Below are 22,147 nucleotides of genomic sequence, written 5' to 3' on the forward strand. Positions count from 1 at the left end.
ATACAATTTAGGATATACAGTAGTAGTATATTGGAAATAAATTTTATCTTGCTTTATCTAGAAGTATATTTAAATCATGCTTTTCAGGAACATGAAATGCCAAATAATGTTTTAAATAGAAAATATTGGTGTCTTTCAGAATCATTTTATTCTCCAGCTACTTTTCATTTTTTGATACATACAGTTAGCTAGTAGCTCTGCTGTGATAGTAACTTCCGAGAAGAAGCAGAAGGTTTTCTGTGCATGAAAATTCTTGTTTTGCTTTTGTTTCATAAGGCAGAAGGCCTAAGTTACTTGCTCCTTGCATGGTTTTTCTGCATCTGCAGTCTGAAATAGGAAGGTGTTGGTACTCGCTGACTTCTGCCCGAAGGCCCGGTAATCTTATAAGCAGAAGAGCGACTCTGGTCAGTTTGGTGGGAGGTAGGAATTGTTGAGTGGACAGAGTTGTGTGGTCAAAATGCCTAAATGCTTCCAGCTCAGCTCTCACCTTGTCACCTTGGTTTGCAGTGCAGCTGGTGTATTGCTGCGTGAACCTGATGCTGCAGTCTTTCCCACTGTCTCTTGCAGCTTCAGTTCTCCGTCTGTAGGATGGAGATATACTATTTTGATTATTCTGCAGGATTATTAATGTTACCATATTTTTGGAGTCTCTCAGGTATTAATGCAGTAAAGTCTGTAAATTTTTGTAAACATTCAAAAAATGCAATTTTATCAGTGACAGTCTCTGCAAAATATTCTTTACTTCAAAGTAAGAAAAGTGAAAACTCTTATATGTGAACTACTTTCGATTCCAGAATCTTTCAGTTTTTGAAACATCTTGAAGTATGCTTCAATACCTGAAATAAGTATTTCAAATTCTTCCTGAAAACTTGAAATCTCTTTCAAGATTTCAAAGCCTTGAAGACTATTTGAAGTATGGCACAATTTTGTCGCTCAGCATACTAATATGCTTCTTTAAAATAATACCCACACAGGTGGGCAAAGCCAGATATCATATGAGGTATCAGTCAAAATTTTGCACATGTGGTACTCTCAGGAGATAAGAGAAACCAGACTTACAGGGAAAGGAAAGGTCATTTGTTAGGAAAGTTGAGATAGCTGGAGGGTAGAAAGGTCTATAGCTGACAAGTTGAGGTAGTTGGAAGAAGCAAATGAGATTTCAGATCAATGGTCATTTCATCAGGAAAGACAAAATAGCAGATCTGTCATTAGCTTTAATTAGACAATGTACATTTTATATATAATACTTTTTTTTGTTGATGAAAGAGATAAGCAACATCTGGGTTGTCATTCTTCAGATGTTTAATAAGTCCACTTGCCATACTATATCCATATATTTTCTATGAATAGAAGTAATAAAATTTTTGTTAATGATTTTGTTTCTCTTAAAGAAATAGCAGTCATCCAAATCTGATTTGTATTAGTATTACCACAGAAGGAAGTTCCCTTTTGCTATATAGCCTGAAATTTTACTATTTATGTGCTTATATTGACAGATGCATGCATTAATTCTTCAATGAGTAGGCTCTTAGAGCTTCCCTCCTTTCATCATGCTTTGAAAACATAGACTTCTAGAAGAAGAAAATGCCAATCGATTTCCATAGCTCTCATATTCAACTTGGAACTATTGTGTCAGGTTATTTTAATAGGCCACTTAATACAGAATATTTATTTGACATTGAAGTTCTCTTCTTGAATATTTTATTTTAGATACCAGGGGTTGGGTCCAACAGTGATTGTTTGTCCAGCTACTGTGATGCATCAGTGGGTAAAAGAATTTCATACTTGGTGGCCTCCATTTAGAGTTGCCGTTCTCCATGAAACTGGTTCTTACACCAACAAAAAGGTAATGACTGACATTCCAAAAGCTTTTCTCTTTTGTGTGTTAGCTAAAAGAAAAGTATTCCTGGTTCCTGGCGATTTCTGTGCAGATTTGTGCTCTTTCTCTGGTTTTTTTTTTTTTTTTTTAAAAAAAAAAAAAAGGATGAAACATTCATTGCATATATGTGTGTGTGTGTGTTTTGGTTTGGTTTTGAAGCTGCAAAGGGATTGCACATCCATTGTGGTGTAAAGTAGAATTACCTGAACAAATCAGACATATTAGTAGATTTATCATTCAGAGAGCTGTCATGACTAGACTACTTGTGAACCGATCTAGTGCATGTAAGTCATATGGTGCCTCTGTGGTATTAAATCCACCTTAATTTATCATGGAAATACAAAATGTACAATGATTTTAAATGATTTTAATGTTAACACATTATTTTCCTTGAAAAGTTTTATGTATTAGTGTCCAGTAACCAACATAATATGATACATAATGTATTTTTATTTTGGTAGCTAGCTTTCCTGAATGTTTTCAGTGAAATTATTTGTACTGAAGGTAGGCATGTCTTAAGTTTGATCACTCTCTGGGAGTTTCTCAGAGAAAAATTTTTGAAAAAAGTTCTGATTTGGAATTTTATGTGATCTTTTTTTTTTCTCTGTCTCATTTTCCACACGGCCACCCTTGTATGTAGCGTGTATTTTCTTCTAGTCACTTTTACAGTACAGTGAAACTTAAGCACGCATACATGCATCCTATGCAAAAAGAAAATGTTTGCAGTTTGTAGTTAAGATATTTATAAAAGAAAGAAAGGTGCTGAAAGTATCTTCACTTCTCTGGATTCAATATGGAAAATCTTCTATATTTTTGATAATTTGCAGAGCTTCTCTGTAATTTTCCATAAAGAATTTCTTCAGTAAGTGCCTTGCTGTCATTCAAGTGCATGATCCATCTCTTTCCACTGCCTACTTTACAATTATGAAACAGTCTGCATTATTATCAGCAGGTTTTGCTGCTTCTGATCAAACTAAGAACTTATGGCCATACTTACTTGGTGATTTTTTTCCTTGCATTTTTATGCATCAGAATATCATTGATTTACAAATTAATTTATTTAATATGCACAGGCATGCTAAGTTCTTATCAATTGGTCAGTCTGTTGGTTGCTATCACCTAGTCTCATTTTCTGTAAAGACTGTGTTACTTTATTTCTGCTTTTGTCTGTTTTGTGTTTAGGGTGTTTGCTTTTTTTCTTTTTCCTTTTTTTCTTCAAGATGTGTATTTGCTGCCTTTTTATCTGTTTAACCTGTGTCTTACCGTGTGTGTGTTTTAATTCCTTAAACTTTATTCCGTAATTCCTTAATATTCCTTTATTTCTTTAAACTGAGGAGCCTAACTTCTGTGAAGCTTCAATCCTTAGTAGCTTGAAGGAGAGTAGCGAGGAAATCATAGTTGTGGGGTTTTTTTGTTTTTTTGTTTGTTTGTTTGTTTTTGTCTTCCCCCCCATCTTGGCCTGGTATTTCAGATACTTAAATGGATTTGCAGGATTCAGCTAACCATTTTTAAAATTTCTCTTTAAATATTTATTGAGTTTCTTGTAATAATGTTAAAATTGTACTTGATTGTATGCCTAATTGCACTAGATTAAACATATTGAGAAATAATCAATACAGTTATAGTACTTGGCAAAAAAAAAGAATAAAAACTCTAATGTGCTAATAGTTTCCTGTTGTTCAATTAACTTGGTATGTCTTCAATTCCTAATAGTCTGTTGACCACAATAACGTACTTGCGTGTCTTCCTAAACTAAATCACGTATGCGTATTTTGGGATATTTGTTAATTAATATCAGATGGGTTCAAATCTTTCCATCTGCAGGAATAGAGCAATAGTCAAGTTTTCAGGTTTTCATCTGGCTGTTGTCATCCCTGAACCCCATTTTCAACAGTCTAAAGAATTTGAATACCAGCTAGTGACTTTAAATAGGTTCAGTTCTCCCGTTTTGTGCTTATCCTTCATCTTTTGATAGCTGAAAGAGGATGCTTTAAACAAAAGTGTTGATTTGGTCTTTGACTCATATATTCTTTTCCCAAGTTACTTCCTAATCAAAAAAGAATAAGCTTTTGACAAAAGTAAATTTTAAAATACTTTCTCATTCTGAATGTCCTTATACTTGGAAAAAGGGAAATTGCTACTAATTTACTAGTATAAATACCACTTGAACACAGAAATTATCAGATGAAATTTTATTCTCACCTAGAATTACTTTTCAGCATCCCTTGCTTTTGTGAATATGCTAGTACTGATCTAATCTTGTTAATGATGGTTCCATCTTCTCATTACCAAAGGCATTAGAGGATTTTGCTTTGCATCTGTCTAGATCGAATAACATTCATCCAGAGACCACACTGGCTTTATATTCTAGCTAATGATAAATTTAAGAAATAAATAGGGAAATGGTTATTAGATTGCATAAGAACATATATTTGTTCTTCAAAGTAGAGATTAATTTTACCTAGGCAGTAGCCAAGTCACTCTGCACCTGTTGTCTCAATATTGCACAGACTTATTTGGAATTAAACTGATAATTTCAATATTGGCCTTTTATTCTGTTAGTGTTTGGCCTGTTATTCTGCTAGTGCACTGTGGTTTGTTAACAAGTAATTGAGAAGAGTTTTGTGCTTGACAGCTAACTTGAAAACGGATAGGATCTGGAAACTTAATGTCCTCTGATTTGGAGTCAGAAAGATTCTGTCAGTCTGTAGCAGAAATACTACTGGTCTGGAGCAGTGGAGAAATGTAATTGTCACTTAAATAGGTGTTGGAGGGTGAAGATCTTAATCAATTTTTGGAAAGTTTTATCTTGTTCTTGCTGGACAGCAGACATTCATGGTTAAAATCCAGCAGGGCAACTTGATCTATGGAGACTTATGAATGAGAAAGACAAGTGTTTTCTAAGAAACAAAGAAAAGTTAATCTTAAAACTAATGAAAGATTTGGGGGGGGGGGGGGGGAAGAGGAATGATATGTCCTACTGGGTAGACATTATTCCACAGCAGAAAGAGGCAGCAGTGGAGTTCCCATTGATAAAGATTGGGTTTCTCTCTTACATGCGATGTTTCTAAGTACTTATTACTACTTCATTGTCAGGAATCCTGAAATATTTGCAAATACTAAATGTTTCAATATCGGCACAGTGGCAAATTTTTATTCTTTATGGGCAGGTATTTTCTGTTTTAGAAATTGTACCTTCTAAGGTGCCCAAGTGTCAGTGATTAAACTGACATGATTAATCCTACCTCTCAGTTCTTTCGACTTGTCCATAAATTTATTTCTTCATAGAGAAGAGTAGGAAAAATATCTCTTCCGAGCTAATTGTTTTCTCATAAATTAATCCTGGCAAAGCCTTATGTTTCATTTTGGTTAGTGACACAGCCTCTTGCTCAGAAAATAAATGTGAAAGAAGAGAGTAGTTCTATATTTATTACCATATTTTAAAAGATTTAAAGTATTCCAATGACTGCAACTAAAGCTAAGTAACCCATAACAGTAAAATGATAGTTAATAAATGTTGCAGAGTGAGTTTTTTAAATTGTGCTCTATTTTTTCATCGTCAGCACAAATCCTTGTTTATTAAAGATTTAGCTTGAAGGAAGTTTTAATTAATTACAGGTTCGGTAAATCCTGACTGAGATTCTTCTGTGGTCTGTTTACAGCGAATGGCCTTCATGTGCCTGTGTTTCACTCCTGTTCTCTCTGCTACCTGACAATGTGATTTATGACTGTTGTTTTCTGCTAGTCCACTGTTTGCCCTCTAGGAGGGATTGGTCTCTTGAGTCTCTGTAATAACAGCAGCACTTTCACAAAACATCTTTTAATGACAACAGTGTAGCTTTCTGTAAGTCAGTCTAATTGCAGACATACCCTATTAATTGCAAAAAGTAGGAGAGGTTACATATTTCACAAGCTTTTAATTTGAAATCGCCCGAGATGATTTGTCTTAAGTGTTTGGGTGGGCATGTCTACAATATTCTATGATAGGCCATTGCTGAGACTTGAGGACACAGTGGCAGACTGAGCAGATTACACCAGGTAAAATTAAGCTTTGGAGGTTGGTACCTATCTAGAAATCCCACTGTCTCCATAATACAGATGATTCTAAAAATTGTGTATCCTTTTGAGAAAATAAAGATGATGCCAACTTTAAATTATATTCTGTGGTTTTAACAGGAAATGATAAGTAGAAATTCTAGAGCAGTTAAGTGCAAAAGAATATTCAATGTCCTTATCAGAGGGTCATAGCAAGAAATATGACAAAAAGGAAATTAATATGATTTCACCCCTCTTCTTTTTTAGCACACTTGTAATAAGTGTTCTTGTTGTAGGCTGTGCAAATCTTTTTTAAAATCTGATTGTTGTGTATATATATGTGTGTGTGTGTGTAATATATATATAAGCTTGCATAATTCAAAGCTGCCTTGCAGCCGATTATCTTCTCTATTTCTGTTTTTGCCCCTGCATGTTAATAGGGCATTCACTAAGGCAATTGTAAAACTGCCATTCATTTTGCCACTACAGGAGTAGGTACTATATGAGGAAATAATACAAGCAGCTCTTAGAAAATTACTGAATAACTGCTAATGTATTCCAGGGGTGAATTCATACATAAGCAGGCACAAAGTTTATGAAACCCTGAATATGTAAGATGGTCTCTCAAAATCGCAGAGATTTTAAGATAGCACAGTTATCCCCTCCCTGTAGGGAGGGAATACCTCTGTCTGTAGATTGACAGTTTTGAGAGTAATTTAAAGTAAGAAAAATGTCGGAGTAGGTAGTTATTAGTGTATCTTTTTCCACATGCAGTGAGTAGAATGATGGGGGATTATTTAACAGCAGTAGCTGAAAACAGTCCTGTTATGCTAGTTCCTCTGCAAACATAAGGTAACAGAGGAAAGGTGGTATATTAGGCTGCTGTTTTGTGGGGAGGGGAAGGAATTTGGGTTCGTTTTCCCTCTCCTTTGTGAGCTTCTGCCAAATCGTTTTTTTTTTCCCCTGATGAACAAAGATATTTGATTTGATTTCCGTAAAGTCATTTCTTCAATTCTATGGGGAGGATAAACGTAGGAAAGGTGAGATCCTGGAATAGTGTGGAAGTACCTAAGGAAAGTACTTAAGGACAGACTGTCCTTGCCCTGCATCATTTACAACCTAAAAACTATGGAAAATGAGGGAAAAAGTAATCCTTACAAGAGAAGCAAACCATTTGGTTATTAATAACAAATATATTAACCCTATTATTAAGGAGGGTAGGATAGAATTTAGGATTAACTAGAGATTTTTGTGGTTTTTCTTTTTTTACAGTTTGTTTATTTTCTTCTTCCATTGCATTGTCTTTGCAGTCTGCAAATCTGAGTTTGAGAGAAGTGTAGGGAGAGTTTAGAGTAATCAGTTACCTCAGTCAGGTTTCATGTTTGTTTGCTCCAGATATGGCCTTTTGGAAAAAAAATACTTTCCTTTCTCCCCAGTCTTTAGTTCAAATTCTGATCTGTTATACCTCAACATACAGTGCTTCATTTTTCTACAGGTGATTTAAGAATCAGATACTCTTAAGTCTAGACAAGACTTATTCTTGGCAAAGTAAATTAGCTATTTTTTGAAAAATTTTGGCACATATTTTCAACTGCAAATCTATAGTTCATTAGGACAGTTTTTTTTTTTCTCTGTTACTGACATATGCACCTTTTGGTTTTAGGTTAAACTGATTCGTGAAATTGCTTCATGCCATGGAATTTTAATTACATCCTATTCATACATTCGACTGATGCAGGATAACATCCACAGCTATGACTGGCATTATGTGATTTTGGATGAAGGTCACAAAATCAGAAATCCAAATGCTGCAGTCACCCTTGCGTGCAAGCAGGTACTTTATCATAAAGCCAAGTGGAAAGTTTTCAGCGCTTGGAGGATTGGGGTGGAGTTCAAGACCCTAATAGCTTTGTATTGTTTTATCATAAAAATGCCAGTTTGAATCCTGCTAAAGAACAAAAGCCTAGAAAAAAACTCAGAGATGCTGTATTGTGTGATAATTTGGCATTAGGGACAAATGTGAAATTGCTTTTTAGTGTTCATGTTCTGCAAAACAGTTTCTGCTGATAGCTTGTGGACAATATCTTTCCAAAAGCACTTGTTTATTTCAGATATATTAGGATATATGTTTTAAAAAAATGATAATTTGTGGTGAATTTGAATATCTTATTTATTATATTTATTTATTAATAGTTCCGCACACCCCATCGAATCATCTTGTCTGGATCCCCAATGCAAAATAATCTAAAGGAGCTCTGGTCCCTCTTTGACTTTGTGTTCCCAGGGAAACTGGGAACACTGCCCGTGTTCATGGAACAGTTTTCTGTTCCAATAACCATGGGAGGATATTCCAATGCCTCTCCTGTACAGGTAAATGCAATCAAAATATCTTAAGTACTTGATAATACTTTAATAGAAGGAAACTGTTTGCTGTGTTGCTTCAAAATTGAATTTTTTATATTAGAATGTATATAAAAGAATGTATAAACATACTGTATGTTCTAGATACTGGTCCGAGAAATACTTCTTTTTAGCATACTTCTACATATGCTAAAAAGAATGTTCAAATAAATTAGACCATTTCTTCTGTGCAGGCTTAGCATATACATAGATAAGCATATGTAAGTGTTGCCTCTCAAGAAAATTGAATTTAAGTTAAAATAAGCATGTGTAGGGGAATTTGATTAATCTTATATTTTGATGCAAGTAATTAGAGTTTTTCTTTTTAATTTTGAGCTTTAGGAATTTGTATTAAATACTACCGAACAATGCTGAAATCCAAACTGAAAACTGTTTCCATTAAAAAGACTAAAATAGCTACCAGAAGCCTAAGAGTATTTAAACTATTTAATTGCAAAAGATGATTTTTTTAGAATATTCTTTTTAATAAGTATAAGTGTTTATAATATTTGTTGGCAATATTTATGACTCATTAAAAATCTCTGATGTTAGCTTATAGAGAAATTGTGTGTGTAGCGCTAGTCTGTATAGATTAAAAGTTTTGTACATATGCTAATAAAGTTATTGCATTTTAACATTCTTTTTAATCTTTTATGCACTTAAATTTCTAAAGTTTTATTTTCTCTTTAAGTGCTTATGCCATCATCAAAGGGTTAGTAATTTACTTAATTGTATAGCCAATTTGGGTTTTATGTATCAATAATTTATTGTATTCTTTGTTTTGCGTTAAGAGAAATGAAGGTATTTTTAGCCATTATGTACAGTTAATACCCATCTCACACATCCATTACCCATTATGGAGCCATATGCTCCATTTAAGACCAGAGTGACCTTTTGTTTCTGGGATCATGGGGATTTTCTTGTACCGATTTCCCCCTCCCTGCCTCCCACCCCAATAATAGTCTCAAGTGGGCACTAATCTTCACTTATTGTCTAGTAACCACCTTTGCTCTCGGCTTCCTTTTGATCCTCAGTTTATGTGTTAGTATTCTTTCCATGTGAATCTTGGTTTGTACTCATAGCTTGATTTCTAAAAGGGCGTATCATCAGAGAGAAGAGCAATCTCTTCTCTCTTAATAAATTCTGATAAATTAGGAGAGATAAATTAGTAATGTCTGAGGCTATTCAATAATATTGTTCAGTACAACATAAATTGCAATAAATCTCGTGTTAGCAACTATTAAGTGTGTATCAGCACAAATCATAAGTGTTTATACTATCTCATGTTATGAAGATTTTCTTATTAGTAATTAGTGGATTTTGCCTGTTGCTAAAACTAGCATCAGGAATCGAAAAACAATTTTGCACCATTTCTTCATTCTTAGGTAAAAACTGCGTACAAGTGTGCGTGCGTGTTACGAGACACCATAAACCCCTACTTGCTGCGAAGAATGAAGGCTGATGTAAAAATGAGTCTTTCCCTTCCAGATAAAAATGAACAGGTTTGCTTATCTTTACTATTAGATTTGAGCCCTTTTTTCTCCTCAAATCTTCAACTTTCACAGACTTTAGCAGGCTATTAGCAGATCGAATACTCTTTAACATAAGATAAGATGGAGAACTTAAAAGCAACTTAAAAGTTGCTTACTCTTTTCACCTGTTCTCTGAATGTGCGATGTCTTTAGTCCTGCAGGACCTATACAACTGTGCTTCCATCTAAAAACAAAGAGTATAATAAAGTGCAGTTGAGGCTATTTTATGCTTTGGAGTGTACTCATTAGTGCAGCCCTCACAGGCCATAAAGGCATAGAAGTGAGCTGTCTGTGAGATGTTTCCTGTAGTGCTTCTCTTGTTGAACACTTCAAAGTTGTTTACTATTAAAAGGTTAACTTAGCAAATAATAGCAAAATACTCAATGGCAGTAGTTCATAATGCAAGCTAGCTGAGGCCACATATCCTGATAAGTTACCCAAATCTTAGTCTTTTGATCTGAAATTTAGTATTTTGTCTGCAAAGACCTTAGATGTTTTTAGAAAATATTTTGACTCAGAGTTTAAGAGGATAGTTGGAATAACTGAAATTTCTACAAATACTTGTAATAAGGGTTAAATTTTTGTTTCTTGGGTGCTTCAGGCTCTTTGTCCTGTCCTGACTCCTTTTCTGTCTTTCCCTCTCCCTTCCTGAAAAAGAGAAGCAAACGTTTCAGTGATTCTTTTTAAGTGCTGAAAGGCAGACAGTACAATAAATAGGATAGGTTCTCCATTCCTACTCTGCAATCTCAAATTCTCTTTTCAATATACTTTAAGGAATCTGAGCTTTTTACTCTAAGAATACAATCATAAGCAGACTAAAAGAATTTGATTTTGCTTCTTATCAGTTACAGGGCTGTCTATAAGTTTGACTTATAACATGATGATGTGTGTCTTGCAGGATGCAAGGAAGTCGTTTTGTTCCATTTTAGCTTTTGGACTGTTTGAAAAATCATTATTTGCTCATGCTCGAAGGCTAATGACAGGACAGATTATGTATTTTAACCTACTGTTTTCCCATGAGGTACTGAGAGAATTTGCAAGTTGTAAGGGACAGAGCAGACACAGAGGAAAACATGTTCTATGAACACAGCGTTGAGAGAAAGCTAACACGGCACAGTTACTTAACTGAAACTGGAAAATGGCAGCACTTCCAAAATTAAAGGAATTTGGGAAGGTTAATAAACAGAAAAGGGTATATGAAAGATGCTGAAACAATCTTAATGATTGCGTTCATTCTCTAAAAAATCTAAAAGACCTTTTTTTTTTTCCCAATCTGTGATCTCTGTGTAGTATATTTTAACTTAGTATTTCAGCATGTCTAGACCTGTCTGTGAAGTTTCCTTGTAGCTGATTGTATCTGTAACATATTATATCTGGAGTTTACAGCTTGGACTTGGGGTGTTTTTGCTTTTTGTAGGTCCTGTTTTGTCGTTTGACAGATGAACAACGTCAAGTCTATCAAAATTTCATCGACTCTAAAGAAGTTTACCAGATTCTCAATGGGGACATGCAGGTTGGCATTATTACAGCCAGTGATGACAAGTGGAGTTAGATGCATGAAGTCATAGATTGACCTTTGCCTGCTTCTAGCTGGTTTCTGACAGAAAGGGAACCAAACACATTAATCTCAAATCTGCTCTTGTGAATGTCTGTTCTTTTTCATCTCTACTGTTCCCTATGTAGTGGAGGTGACAGGACAAAAGTAGAAGTGGAAAGGGATTTGAAATGTCTGTGGTCTTTGGAACAAAATGGAACTTGTTAGGTGACTTGCTGTAGTTTACTGTATGTGTGCTCTTAACAAACTGCAAATACAAATGCAAGAAAAAGAGGAACTTGTCTGACAGGACTGCAGTTGAGATGGTTGAGTTGATTTGACTACTACTTTGACAGCTGATGATTTCACAGATTCACATGATACAGCAATGCAAATAGGCTTCCTTGCTTCTATTTCTTCTCCCAGATTGTATCTGCGTGCATGTGTGCATTTTTTTGCAGAATTCTCTTAATTTTATTGTAGTAATAAGCTCCCAAATAATGTAGAATTTCATTGATTCTGTCTTATACTGATTTTTCCTGAAATATTCAGAGAAATTAGTGTTAATGTTGGGCTGCTGTTTAGAAGAGCCAGACACTATAACTGCTCTTCTTGATGATAATTAGATTAACCCATTGAGGTTTCTTTTCCTTAATCACAACCCGTATAGATAAAAAAAGAATTGTCCCCTAAAAGTATTTCCTTTTTTTCCTGTATTTTTTAGATTTTCTCGGGGCTGGTAGCACTGAGAAAAATTTGTAACCACCCTGATCTCTTCTCTGGTGGTCCGAGGACTTTGAAGGGTTTGCCAGATACTGAAGTGGAGGAAACAGATCAGTTTGGGTACTGGAAACGTTCTGGAAAAATGATAGTGGTCGAGTCCTTGCTGAAAATATGGCATAAACAAGGGCATAGAGTGCTATTTTTTACTCAGTCTAGACAGGTAAGATGAACTGTTTTTAGTTTTAGTTGTCACTAAAAGTAAAACCTGTTTGTATCCCAAAAGATTTCTAATTAAAAATTAGAAAAATTTCCCCAATTTAATATACTGAATCCAAGTTTGGATCAGTTACACCCATACAATGCCAGGCTGAAGCAGCAGTGATATATTTATTATCCCTACTCTGTAGCTTCAGGATAGAACTGCTGGTCGTTTTGCTCACTCTGCTTAGTGCATATGCACAGCCAGGCTTCAGAATTAGGTACTCCCAGCGAGTACCACTGACCTTCTTCGTCCTCCTAAATGTTGGTGACTTTGCCTTGTTTGTGGGAGTTCTGTGGACAGCTCCACCCCTTGCCTGGTTAAACTGTCCTGACACCATAGCCCCCAAACTCCCACACCAAACATCGCCAACAATTGCATGTTCCCCAAAAAGCATTCCGGCCCTGCACTCCAGCAGCAAAATAACTACTCTTTTTTCTTATTCCTCTGAATTACACAAGATAATGAATTTTCTGCTTGTTAGGTTTCACAAGTTGTTGTTTCTTTTTTCTTTCCTAGAGTGTTTTTGACTTTTTTTTCCTTTCTCTCATAACAGATGCTGCAGATCCTCGAAGTCTTTGTGAGAGACAGAAACTATTCCTACCTGAGGATGGATGGCACCACAACAATAGCTTCCAGACAGCCCCTTATAACAAGATATAATGAGGTGAGATGTTGTATCCCACGCAAATACCTATGCTTATATTAGATAGCATGGTAGCATGGTCTCTTATGCTTATATTAGATAGCATGGTCTCTTTTTAAATACATTACTTCAGTTCTGACAGATGAATCTGGGAAGTTCAATCAAGTGAAACCACTTGCCTTGTGAGAGGAAAAGGAGTCATCATATTTTCCTTACACTTAAGTTAGACTTTGTGCTAAGAAAAAAAAAAAATGCAATTAAAGGGGAGGAAAAGAAGCTTTAACTGAAAAACAGTAAATAAATAAATTGAATAAACTTTATACCAAACTACTTTTATTTTTCAGACTTAATTCTCCTTTTGACTCACTTTGCATATTTGAAAAATATACTGGTAAATGCAGATTTTTTCCCATTTTTTATTAAATTTGATATCATTATTTTAATATTAAAAACGAGGAAATAACAAGAATAATCTTGTGCTTTGGTAATTCCTATTTTAATAATTTTCTCTTTTGTTATAGGACAAATCCATATTTATTTTTCTTCTGACAACTCGTGTTGGTGGCATTGGAGTTAACTTGACAGGTGCTGACCGGGTTATTATTTATGATCCTGACTGGAATCCCAGTACAGACACACAGGTGTGTGTGGTTCATTACATTCTCTTTACTAGCTAAGTTGAAAATAAAATTGAAGATGGAATGACATTTTTCTCCATAAATTATGTGTTAAAGCAATATGTTGCTCTTCCCTAAGTTGTTGTTGCTAGAAATGTTCGTTTAGGGGGCAGTTCCACATTATAATTGCTTGCATGGGAAAGTTTAAGTGGTTCTTACCACATCCTTTTTATGCTGTCTTACCTTACCACTCTTCAATATTGTCAATTCATATATGCAGTTTAGAGTGTAGACAGATAAGTAGTCAAAATTATCTAGGTTTGCTTGTTTGGTTGTTTTTTTCTTTATGAATAAACTATGTGTTTCTAAAGGCAGTGTACAGCTGTAGAAGCTGTGGAACAAGCGACTTGTGAGGGTGGTAGTCTGTGCAGCATAGGAAAAACAGAGCAACCACTGGGAGCAAGAAGAGGGAGGCAGCAGAGACATCTTTGTTACCAAATCATGTTATGTAACTCTGCTCTCAAGATAGGCTGCCATTGCACGTGTGCTGGAGAGATTGTTCTGTATATGATGATCTGTGGTGGATGCAGGGTTATCAGGTCACTTAAGAGTTCATGGGACTTATGTGTTTGAGAGGGGGAAAAAAAGAGTTTCTCCAAGACAGGCTACAGGGGTTTGGGATGGTCCATTTTAGTTTTTGGTTCAATATATTTCTAGGAAAGCTTTCAGTTAAGAAAAAAGGGAAAAAATATAGGGAATGAGCACATTAAACAACAGTGAGTTCTGAAGTACAACATTCCAGATATGAGTTCTAATTTTAACAAACCAGTTTGTTCTTTGAGATTTTTCCTAGTCATGTTTTATTTTTCTACATGTGTTTTCTAAATATTTTTTCTCTGCTTCCAATTTTGTTTTCCTAATGCTGTAGAAATAAAATGGACCTGACTTCACGAACTATTTGCTAAATGCTCAAACTAAATCTAAAATCTATCTCCCTGTCAAATGTGTGTCTGGAAGGTTAATGTCTAGTGAACAAACCTTTTTTGTTCTAGGCTCGGGAGCGTGCTTGGAGAATAGGCCAAAAGAAACAGGTGACTGTGTACAGGCTTCTCACCGCAGGTACCATCGAAGAGAAGATCTACCACAGGTCAGTTGGGCTGACTCTCTGCGTACAGCTCTATGATCAAGAAGATATTTGCAGTGAGTCTGAGTGGAGCAGCTGCGATGTGCTCCCATGAGGTGTAACCCCTAACGTGTGTCATGACGGCGTGTGTGACAGGGAAAGCTTACACAACTTCTGTTGCAAATGTGGCCCTCGAGTGTTGCACTCTCCATGAGTGCTGCTGCATGTGTAGCTGTGAGACCCCACATGCCCAACATCGATCTGTCCAGCAACTGCAGCTGTGTGCAGCACATGCAGAATTCACTGCAAATGGCATGGACATGAGGCTGAGATCAGAAAAATGACTCTCTCAGAATTTTTGACTTGATGATGAGATGCAATTTGAAATCAACAAGTTCTTTTTGCTCTCCTTAGAATATGTGAAGATGCATGTGGCACGTGTGCATTTCCTACACTGCAAACATAGTTTGATGCTATTTCAAGATTGTTTCGAAATGCAAGAATTAAGCCCTTAAGAGCAGCCTGTTCACAGTCAGGTTATTTACTCCAGAATGTAGCTAAAGCCTTGAAGTGTTTACATTTCTAAATCAATTAAATCTTTTTGTTTGTTTTCCCGTCCAACTGTTCAAGTAGTCGGCTTCATACACATGAATTCCACAGAATATACTTGGGAATCCTCTGACTAGGCATTACTCTATAGAACTGGAATAGCCTCTTTGAAAATGTAGAAGAATGAAAAGCTCTAAATAATGAAATACCCCCACTTATTCAGTGCATTTTTTTTTTAATCTGCTTTTCCACGTGGACACAAAGTATCCACTGTTACTTGGCTTTATTTCCTCTGGCGTATGTTGGTTTGAAAAACACTGACCACATTTAGGAAGTGAGCTCAAAGGGTTAGGACAGCCATAGGAAATTAATTTTACTATCAGAACAGTGCAGTGAACTTCAAACTTCAAGCAAGTTTTCTTCTCTTTTTGCCTCTGTTTTTCCTCCCTGCAAGTATGAGATCAGCCTTGCAGGAAGCTGTGGATCTCAGTTAATTCTTACAGATTATAAAAGTCTTGTAATAGATGCATTATGGTAGCTGAAAACAATTTTTGAACATAGATTTCTTTTTGCCAGGTAGATTTGGATGAACTTTTCCTATTTGGTTCCAGCAGAACAAAACCATGGAGATCCATCTTTAATTTGAGGTTATATTTTCAACAGAAAAATGGTGCTTATAACTTCCAGTCAAAAGCTATCTAGTGTAAGCATAGCATAGGAATAGATTTACTTATACCAACAGACTTGACAGCTTTTTTTTTTTTCTCTAACAAATTTGTTCCCTTCTGTCCTCTATAGATGTAATTTTCTTTCCTCTTTCTCACATCCTATGTCTCATTTCTCTTTTCAATGTTTGTCATACGTTCCTCACCATCCCACTGAGCTCCTTTGCAGTTTTTGGTTCCTCCAGCCAACTGAATTATTTAAATGTTGGCATTTTAACAAGGTCTTGTCTGTCTTTGAAAGATTTTTTGATGGTTTTATTGTAATATATGTAGGCTTTTCAATTTTAATGGCCAAAAATTGCTAGCTGTGAAATTATTTATTACTTAGATAAGGGATGCCTCATAGGACATTTTAGAATGGTGGTTACCTGTTGTGTTAAGGGATCGTTGCTATGCAATAAATCCCTGTGTTTAACAATTTAGTGGGTTGTGTGAAAGTTACTAACTCAAGATTGTCTTCTGAAAACTATCATCATCTTCCTACTGCTTAATTGTTCTGCAGGGTAAAATTTGTGCTGATACAGTTTTCTCTTTAAGTAATCTATTCAATACTTAAACATATCTAGACATTGTTTTATATGCAGAGTACTTTTTTCATTTTTAGACAAATCTTCAAACAGTTTTTAACGAACAGAGTGCTGAAAGACCCTAAGCAAAGGCGCTTTTTCAAATCCAATGACCTTTATGAGCTTTTTACTCTGAGCAGCCCGGATGTGTCTCAGGGAACAGAAACTAGTGCAATCTTTGCAGGTACTTTTTTAATTTTTTATTTTTCCTCCAATATGTAAAAGCAGAAATGTTTGAAATGTTAGAGTGACTGATGTTAATTTCATTCATCTCTTAGGTACTGGTTCAGATGTTCAAGTCCCAAAACACCAGTTGAAAAGGAAACTTGAAAAGTTACCTGATAATAACACTTCCAAAGGTGGTCTCCATCTTACAGAAAGCAGCTCACGAAAGTACAGCAAGCCATCCAATTCAGCCAGCCCCATGCCAAGTTGTTCTTCTAAAGCAATAAAGTCAAGTGAAGAAATGAAAGGAGATTTGGGAAACTTTGACCAAAATACCTCTGCAAAAGATAATGCACAAACTACTACTAATATAAATTCATGGAATACAAATGAGGAGAAGGGCTTGGAAAGAGATGGGGCATCTGTGTCCCAGTCATTGCCAAGTAATGCAGGGTCTTCAGAGAATGCAGAATGTGTTGGCACCGTGGTACCTGAGGAAGTATGCGGTAATGTAAATGCAGAGGGAGGTTTTAGTCTTGCATCTGGTGCGACTGGCTCTTGGGAAGAGCAGGATGCTAAAACTGAAGATTGCCACTTAAATAATAATCATTATAAATGCACCTCAAAAACAAAACACAGGGTGGATATGCTGCCACATGAGAGCCCCAAAGATAAGTCTAAGAGGAAGAAACATCACAAAGATGCCAAATTTGAAGGAGAGCGTATTCCTCATCTGGTAAAGCAAAAGCAATATAGAAAGGAGACCAGTGAAGAAAAGGAGGAAGAGCCAAAGAAAAATGATGATTATGTCTTGGAGAAACTTTTCAAAAAATCAGGTACCCTTTGTTGTTCAGTTATTCAACAGTGACACGCTATTTAACTGGATGTGTATAAAACTTAGCAAGTGAGGGAATGAGCAGTTCCCTTATTCTGGTGGTTAAACCTAAAGTACAAAAGATGGATTCTACCCATTTAGTTATTAATGAGAAGTTAAAATGTTCATTGATAAAGTGTCAGAATATGTACAGCATTCCAGGAACGCTTTTGGATATAGAACTACTATGTTGTTTCTGCTGGAAATCAGGATGTAATCAACCTATATTCATACCAGGACTTCACTTTTTTTTGTCTTGTCCGTGACAAGAGAAATGATCAGTTTACACATGTAATTGTTAAGTCTATTGTGAGTAATGAGCTCATCAGCACACCTGAAGTGGTTTGCAGTCAGTTGGTTGCTTACTTGATGCAAGAGGTATCTCTTACTGGAAATGACTGTACTGAAGGGTAGAATATGAACAATCAGAAAAAGAGGGAAGAGAGGGAGGAGTGGTTGTGGCATTCACTTACTGAATACACATTTTTACAGATTAATGTGTAAATTAGCAGATTTCTTCCCTAATCTTTCCCTTGTGTGTTCCATTAGGGGTACACAGTGTTATGAAGCATGATGCCATTATGGAAGCCTCCACTGCAGATTATGTGCTGGTGGAAGCAGAAGCAAACCGAGTGGCCCAAGATGCCTTAAGGGCCTTAAAAGTCTCTCGACAGCGATGTTTAGGAGCTGCCTCTGGTGTGCCTACCTGGACAGGCACGAGTGGTCTTTCAGGTGCCCCATCAGGAATAAAGTAAGTTCAGTTTTTGCACTGTTTTTCCAAAGAGAAGACTTCCTTATGTTGCTATGGATTTGTTGGCTTTTGCAACTGGTATTTGCAGTATCATATATCAAAGATTATGTACCATATATGAAAGATTTGAGCTTTGCATTTAATAAGCATGCAAAGACATATCACAAGCCCAGCAGCTAGTCCATCCTGACATACGAGGAGGGCTTTACTGCTGCACAGTAGAGGACAGAGAGGTTGGCAGAGAGTACTTGAGAGCTTTCAAACCAGAACCCAATTGGAGTCTGTTAAACATATCCAGACCTTTCTGAGGGGATTGTTTTGATGAGTTTCTACGTTTGCATGTTTTTAGGAGTCGGTTTGGTCAGAAAAGAAATCCTATGCTGCTTTCTCCACATTCTGCTTGTGCATCGCCTGGAAGCAAGAGCAAAGTAAGAAAAAGGAGCTAGATTTCTTTTCTGTTAGATGATGAATTAAATGTTTTTATTTACCTGGGAAATCCAATCTAAGCAATGAGTGCATGTGTCCCACACCTACTTGCCCTACAATTACCTAGAAGTGCAGAATTTTAATCACTGCATGATTTTTCTTCTTTTGATAGGGCATCTTGATTTAAACAGATACAGCAGTCGCAAATTAAAACATTCCCTGCTTATCCTGTTTCAAGACCAATGCTGCTTTTCTTTTTGGCTTCCTCCAGGATAAAGTACATAGTTAAGTTGTGACTAGAGCATATTGCCTACTTATTACATATTTTAGATGGGTAGCTCCAGTATGTTTTTAATGGTAGATAGATTCCACTAAACAGTTGTTGCAGGTCTCAACATCCATCTTTTTTCATAATCTATACATTTATTTGCAGGATCCAGGTACAATAAGGAAAGAAGATGACAAGAGGAATAATTCCAATGGGCACTTTGATGGGAAATCAGTGACCGGCGAGTCATCATCTGGTGCACTAGATTCTTCATCTTTATTAGCGAAGATGAGGGCAAGAAACCATCTTATTTTACCACAAAGGACAGGGAATGAGGCAGATGAGAACCTTCAGCAAGCCTCAGCTCCAGTCCCAGGTTCAACAGAGTATGATGAATTGCTGGTGGATGTGCGGAACTTCATAGCATTCCAGGCTCGTGTGGACGGCGAGGCCAGTACTCAGGAAATACTGCAGGAATTCGAGTCCAAACTGCCGGCAGCGCAGGCTTGCGTCTTCCGAGAGCTTCTCCGCAATCTCTGTACTTTCCATAGGAGCTCAAGTGGTGAAGGTGTCTGGAGACTGAAGCCGGAATTCCGCTGACCTTTGCTAAGGGAAGGCACCTAGGTGTGTTTTCAACTCCGCTTTCAAAGATGTAATATTTATTTTTCAAAATGAGGAGCTCTTTTGTGGTCCTGATTTAATAATTGACTTGAGCAGTCAGTTGTGTGACACTCCTTGCAGGCTCAGGGCTAACTTCACTTTAATTTACACTATTTATATGAAAGTGCAATCTACCTCACAGATGAAAACAATACACAGTTTTTCTTTAAAAGAAAATATAAATGGATGATGAACACATATACTGACTTTTCCTTGCAATAAGAGCCATGGATGTTACCATGGGTTGTGAGACTTTTTTTTTTTTGATTTCTGTGAAATTCCAGTAACAACTTCTCCATTTGCTGTATGATACTTCAGTGTTCATGGGACACACAATGTACCACCAAAAGAAATATGAGTAAGAAGATTGAGGTGGTCAGTGTAATTCACTTGTATTGACATTACAAAATCACTGTAAAAAGATGGCATCAATGGTGGGGATGTGTTTTGATGTTCCTGCTTTCACTGTTGCCAGAAGCTAGCATATGAAGTATAGCTTACATGACTAATTTTCTTGGAAATAATTTTACTGACATGGAAGTTTAATCACAGAAGTTGAGAGCTTGGCAGAGTATTGAGATGACTCTGAAGTTTGTTAATTATGAAAAATGGACAGGTTTATGGAAAACCCATTTTACCCCATAATGATTGATTTGGTCACAGTCCCATATGCCACTGGCAATGTACAGTACCTTTGTGTTATTGGGTAATGGTAAACATGACATTTGCACACTGTGGACTGGTAGTGGGATTCTGTGAAATTTATTTGTGGATCTCATTGTAATTGGCTGGAACAATTCCCTATTAGCACCTTGACAGAAATTGAGATGTTAGTTCCTCAGAAGGAGAATGAGTTCCATGTCACTAAACATAATCACTTTTGGTCAACCAGAGGCATAATGGGAGCACATTCCAAAGTTACAAGTCACGTATATTCTGTAAATAGATAAAATCTCAGCCTCTCTATCAGTCAGACAGGCTCTAAATTAATACCTATTTCTTTCCAAGGATGAAAGAATCAGCTTAACTTAGCAAGCCGGACTCCTGTTTTGGGCCTGTTTTCAAGGTGTTGATGTGCCAGGTAAAGAAATCTTCTTTGGAGAAGGGGGAAAAAAAAAAAAATACTGAATACGTTATGAGAACACACTGACATCCTTGCAGATTTTTGCAGCAATATTGAATTACGGTATAGATTAAACTAGTAACAGCTAAATGTAGTTAATGGTCTCCTCCTCCCTAAGCTATGGGGAAAAAAAAAATGAGCTGCTGTGTCTTTTTTTTTTTTTTTTCTTCAAGTTATGCATTCTGTTTTATTTCAAGTGAAAATACAAACAAAATTTGAAAGGTAAGTGGTGAAGCAAGCGGATAAACTGTGTTACTTTGCTATGCTAAAGAAAGGTGGTATTTCAGATACTTCTAGGAGCGTTTCCTGTTGTTTTTGCTCTGTGCTAAAGAATCAGTAGCGAGATTGCAGAAGGTGCTGCATCGCTCTCAATAACTCCTCACAGTAGTTGGCTTTTCATACTGGAATTGGAGAGAGCAGACAGCCCAGGAAATCCAGGAGTTTGGATGTCAGGATTATGGCACCTTTTTCTGGCATCTCTTTTTCTGATCCAGTTTATGTTCATAAGAGCTTTCAGGGGAGAGATTAAATGAAAAATCTAGCTTTAAATTACAAAAATGCTCAGAAAATGGTAAGTCTGTTGATATGACTTATAATGGATTAGCAAAAAGAGTATAAACAAAGCCATTTTGCTCTTCTCTAGAGCTGTAGGGAATTCTAATTGGTTTTGAGCTTTTTCCCCTGAAACAATCCAGGAATTCAGCTGTCAGCAAAGATGCTTGTGTTGCCTTAGCTGTCAGTTTGTGTGTCCTCTTTTATTTATTGCATTCAGTCTTAAAGACATAGTTTCTGTCCTACAGAAAGTTTGTCACTTCTCACTGATGCTTTCTTGATGTAAATGGACTTGCATGTGCTTTTATAAATCCTTGGCTTTTATGGAGTTATTAAAATAACAAAAAAAAAAAAAAATCTGTTCTAGAAGTCTTACTGGGACAGATAGAATGGTTTGGGGAAACAGTCATTTCCTGCGTTGTGTGGCTCCATGACAAAGTTATTGTATTTAAGAACATTTTATTCCATGAAACTTCAAATTATGAATTTTAGCAACTAGGTATTTCTATTATTGGTGGAGATTTAAAAGACTAAACAGCTAAATTAGTCTAATATTCAGGAAATACATTTAAGCATTTCAAGTGTTTGTATGTGTGTGATTAAAGCTCTGTAGATTGGTAAGAGATTGGTAAAGGTCTGTGACTCTGGAATACAGCTGGAGTACTTCAAGTAGGAAAGTTGTTTCAGACTACTCCTACTCTTCGTCAGAATACTCCCACTCTTCATCTGATTTGTGCTTG

At 36.2% G+C, this 22,147-nt stretch overlaps 1 protein-coding gene across 1 annotated transcript in view; it reads left to right on the top strand.

Annotated features, from left to right (window-relative positions):
• ERCC6 (ERCC excision repair 6, chromatin remodeling factor) overlaps positions 1-20,367 on the top strand; it is a 39,742-nt gene extending 19,375 nt beyond the window's left edge. The window contains exons 7-20 of the mRNA XM_088528740.1: positions 1,711-1,846; positions 7,578-7,748; positions 8,108-8,284; positions 9,700-9,816; positions 11,264-11,359; positions 12,105-12,323; positions 12,919-13,029; positions 13,530-13,649; positions 14,678-14,772; positions 16,627-16,772; positions 16,867-17,589; positions 18,177-18,378; positions 18,728-18,806; positions 19,238-20,367. Coding sequence (XP_088384866.1) covers positions 1,711-1,846; positions 7,578-7,748; positions 8,108-8,284; positions 9,700-9,816; positions 11,264-11,359; positions 12,105-12,323; positions 12,919-13,029; positions 13,530-13,649; positions 14,678-14,772; positions 16,627-16,772; positions 16,867-17,589; positions 18,177-18,378; positions 18,728-18,806; positions 19,238-19,672 — 2,827 coding nt within the window. The 3' untranslated portion in view covers positions 19,673-20,367. The remainder of the gene's footprint in view (positions 1-1,710; positions 1,847-7,577; positions 7,749-8,107; positions 8,285-9,699; positions 9,817-11,263; positions 11,360-12,104; positions 12,324-12,918; positions 13,030-13,529; positions 13,650-14,677; positions 14,773-16,626; positions 16,773-16,866; positions 17,590-18,176; positions 18,379-18,727; positions 18,807-19,237) is intronic.
• Positions 20,368-22,147: the final 1,780 nt, after the last annotated feature.

Source organism: Tinamus guttatus, unplaced genomic scaffold (assembly GCF_059628265.1).
Source record: "Tinamus guttatus ecotype Peru unplaced genomic scaffold, ASM5962826v1 Tinamus_guttatus_pri_ptg000314l, whole genome shotgun sequence".
Classification (NCBI taxonomy): domain Eukaryota; kingdom Metazoa; phylum Chordata; class Aves; order Tinamiformes; family Tinamidae; genus Tinamus; species Tinamus guttatus.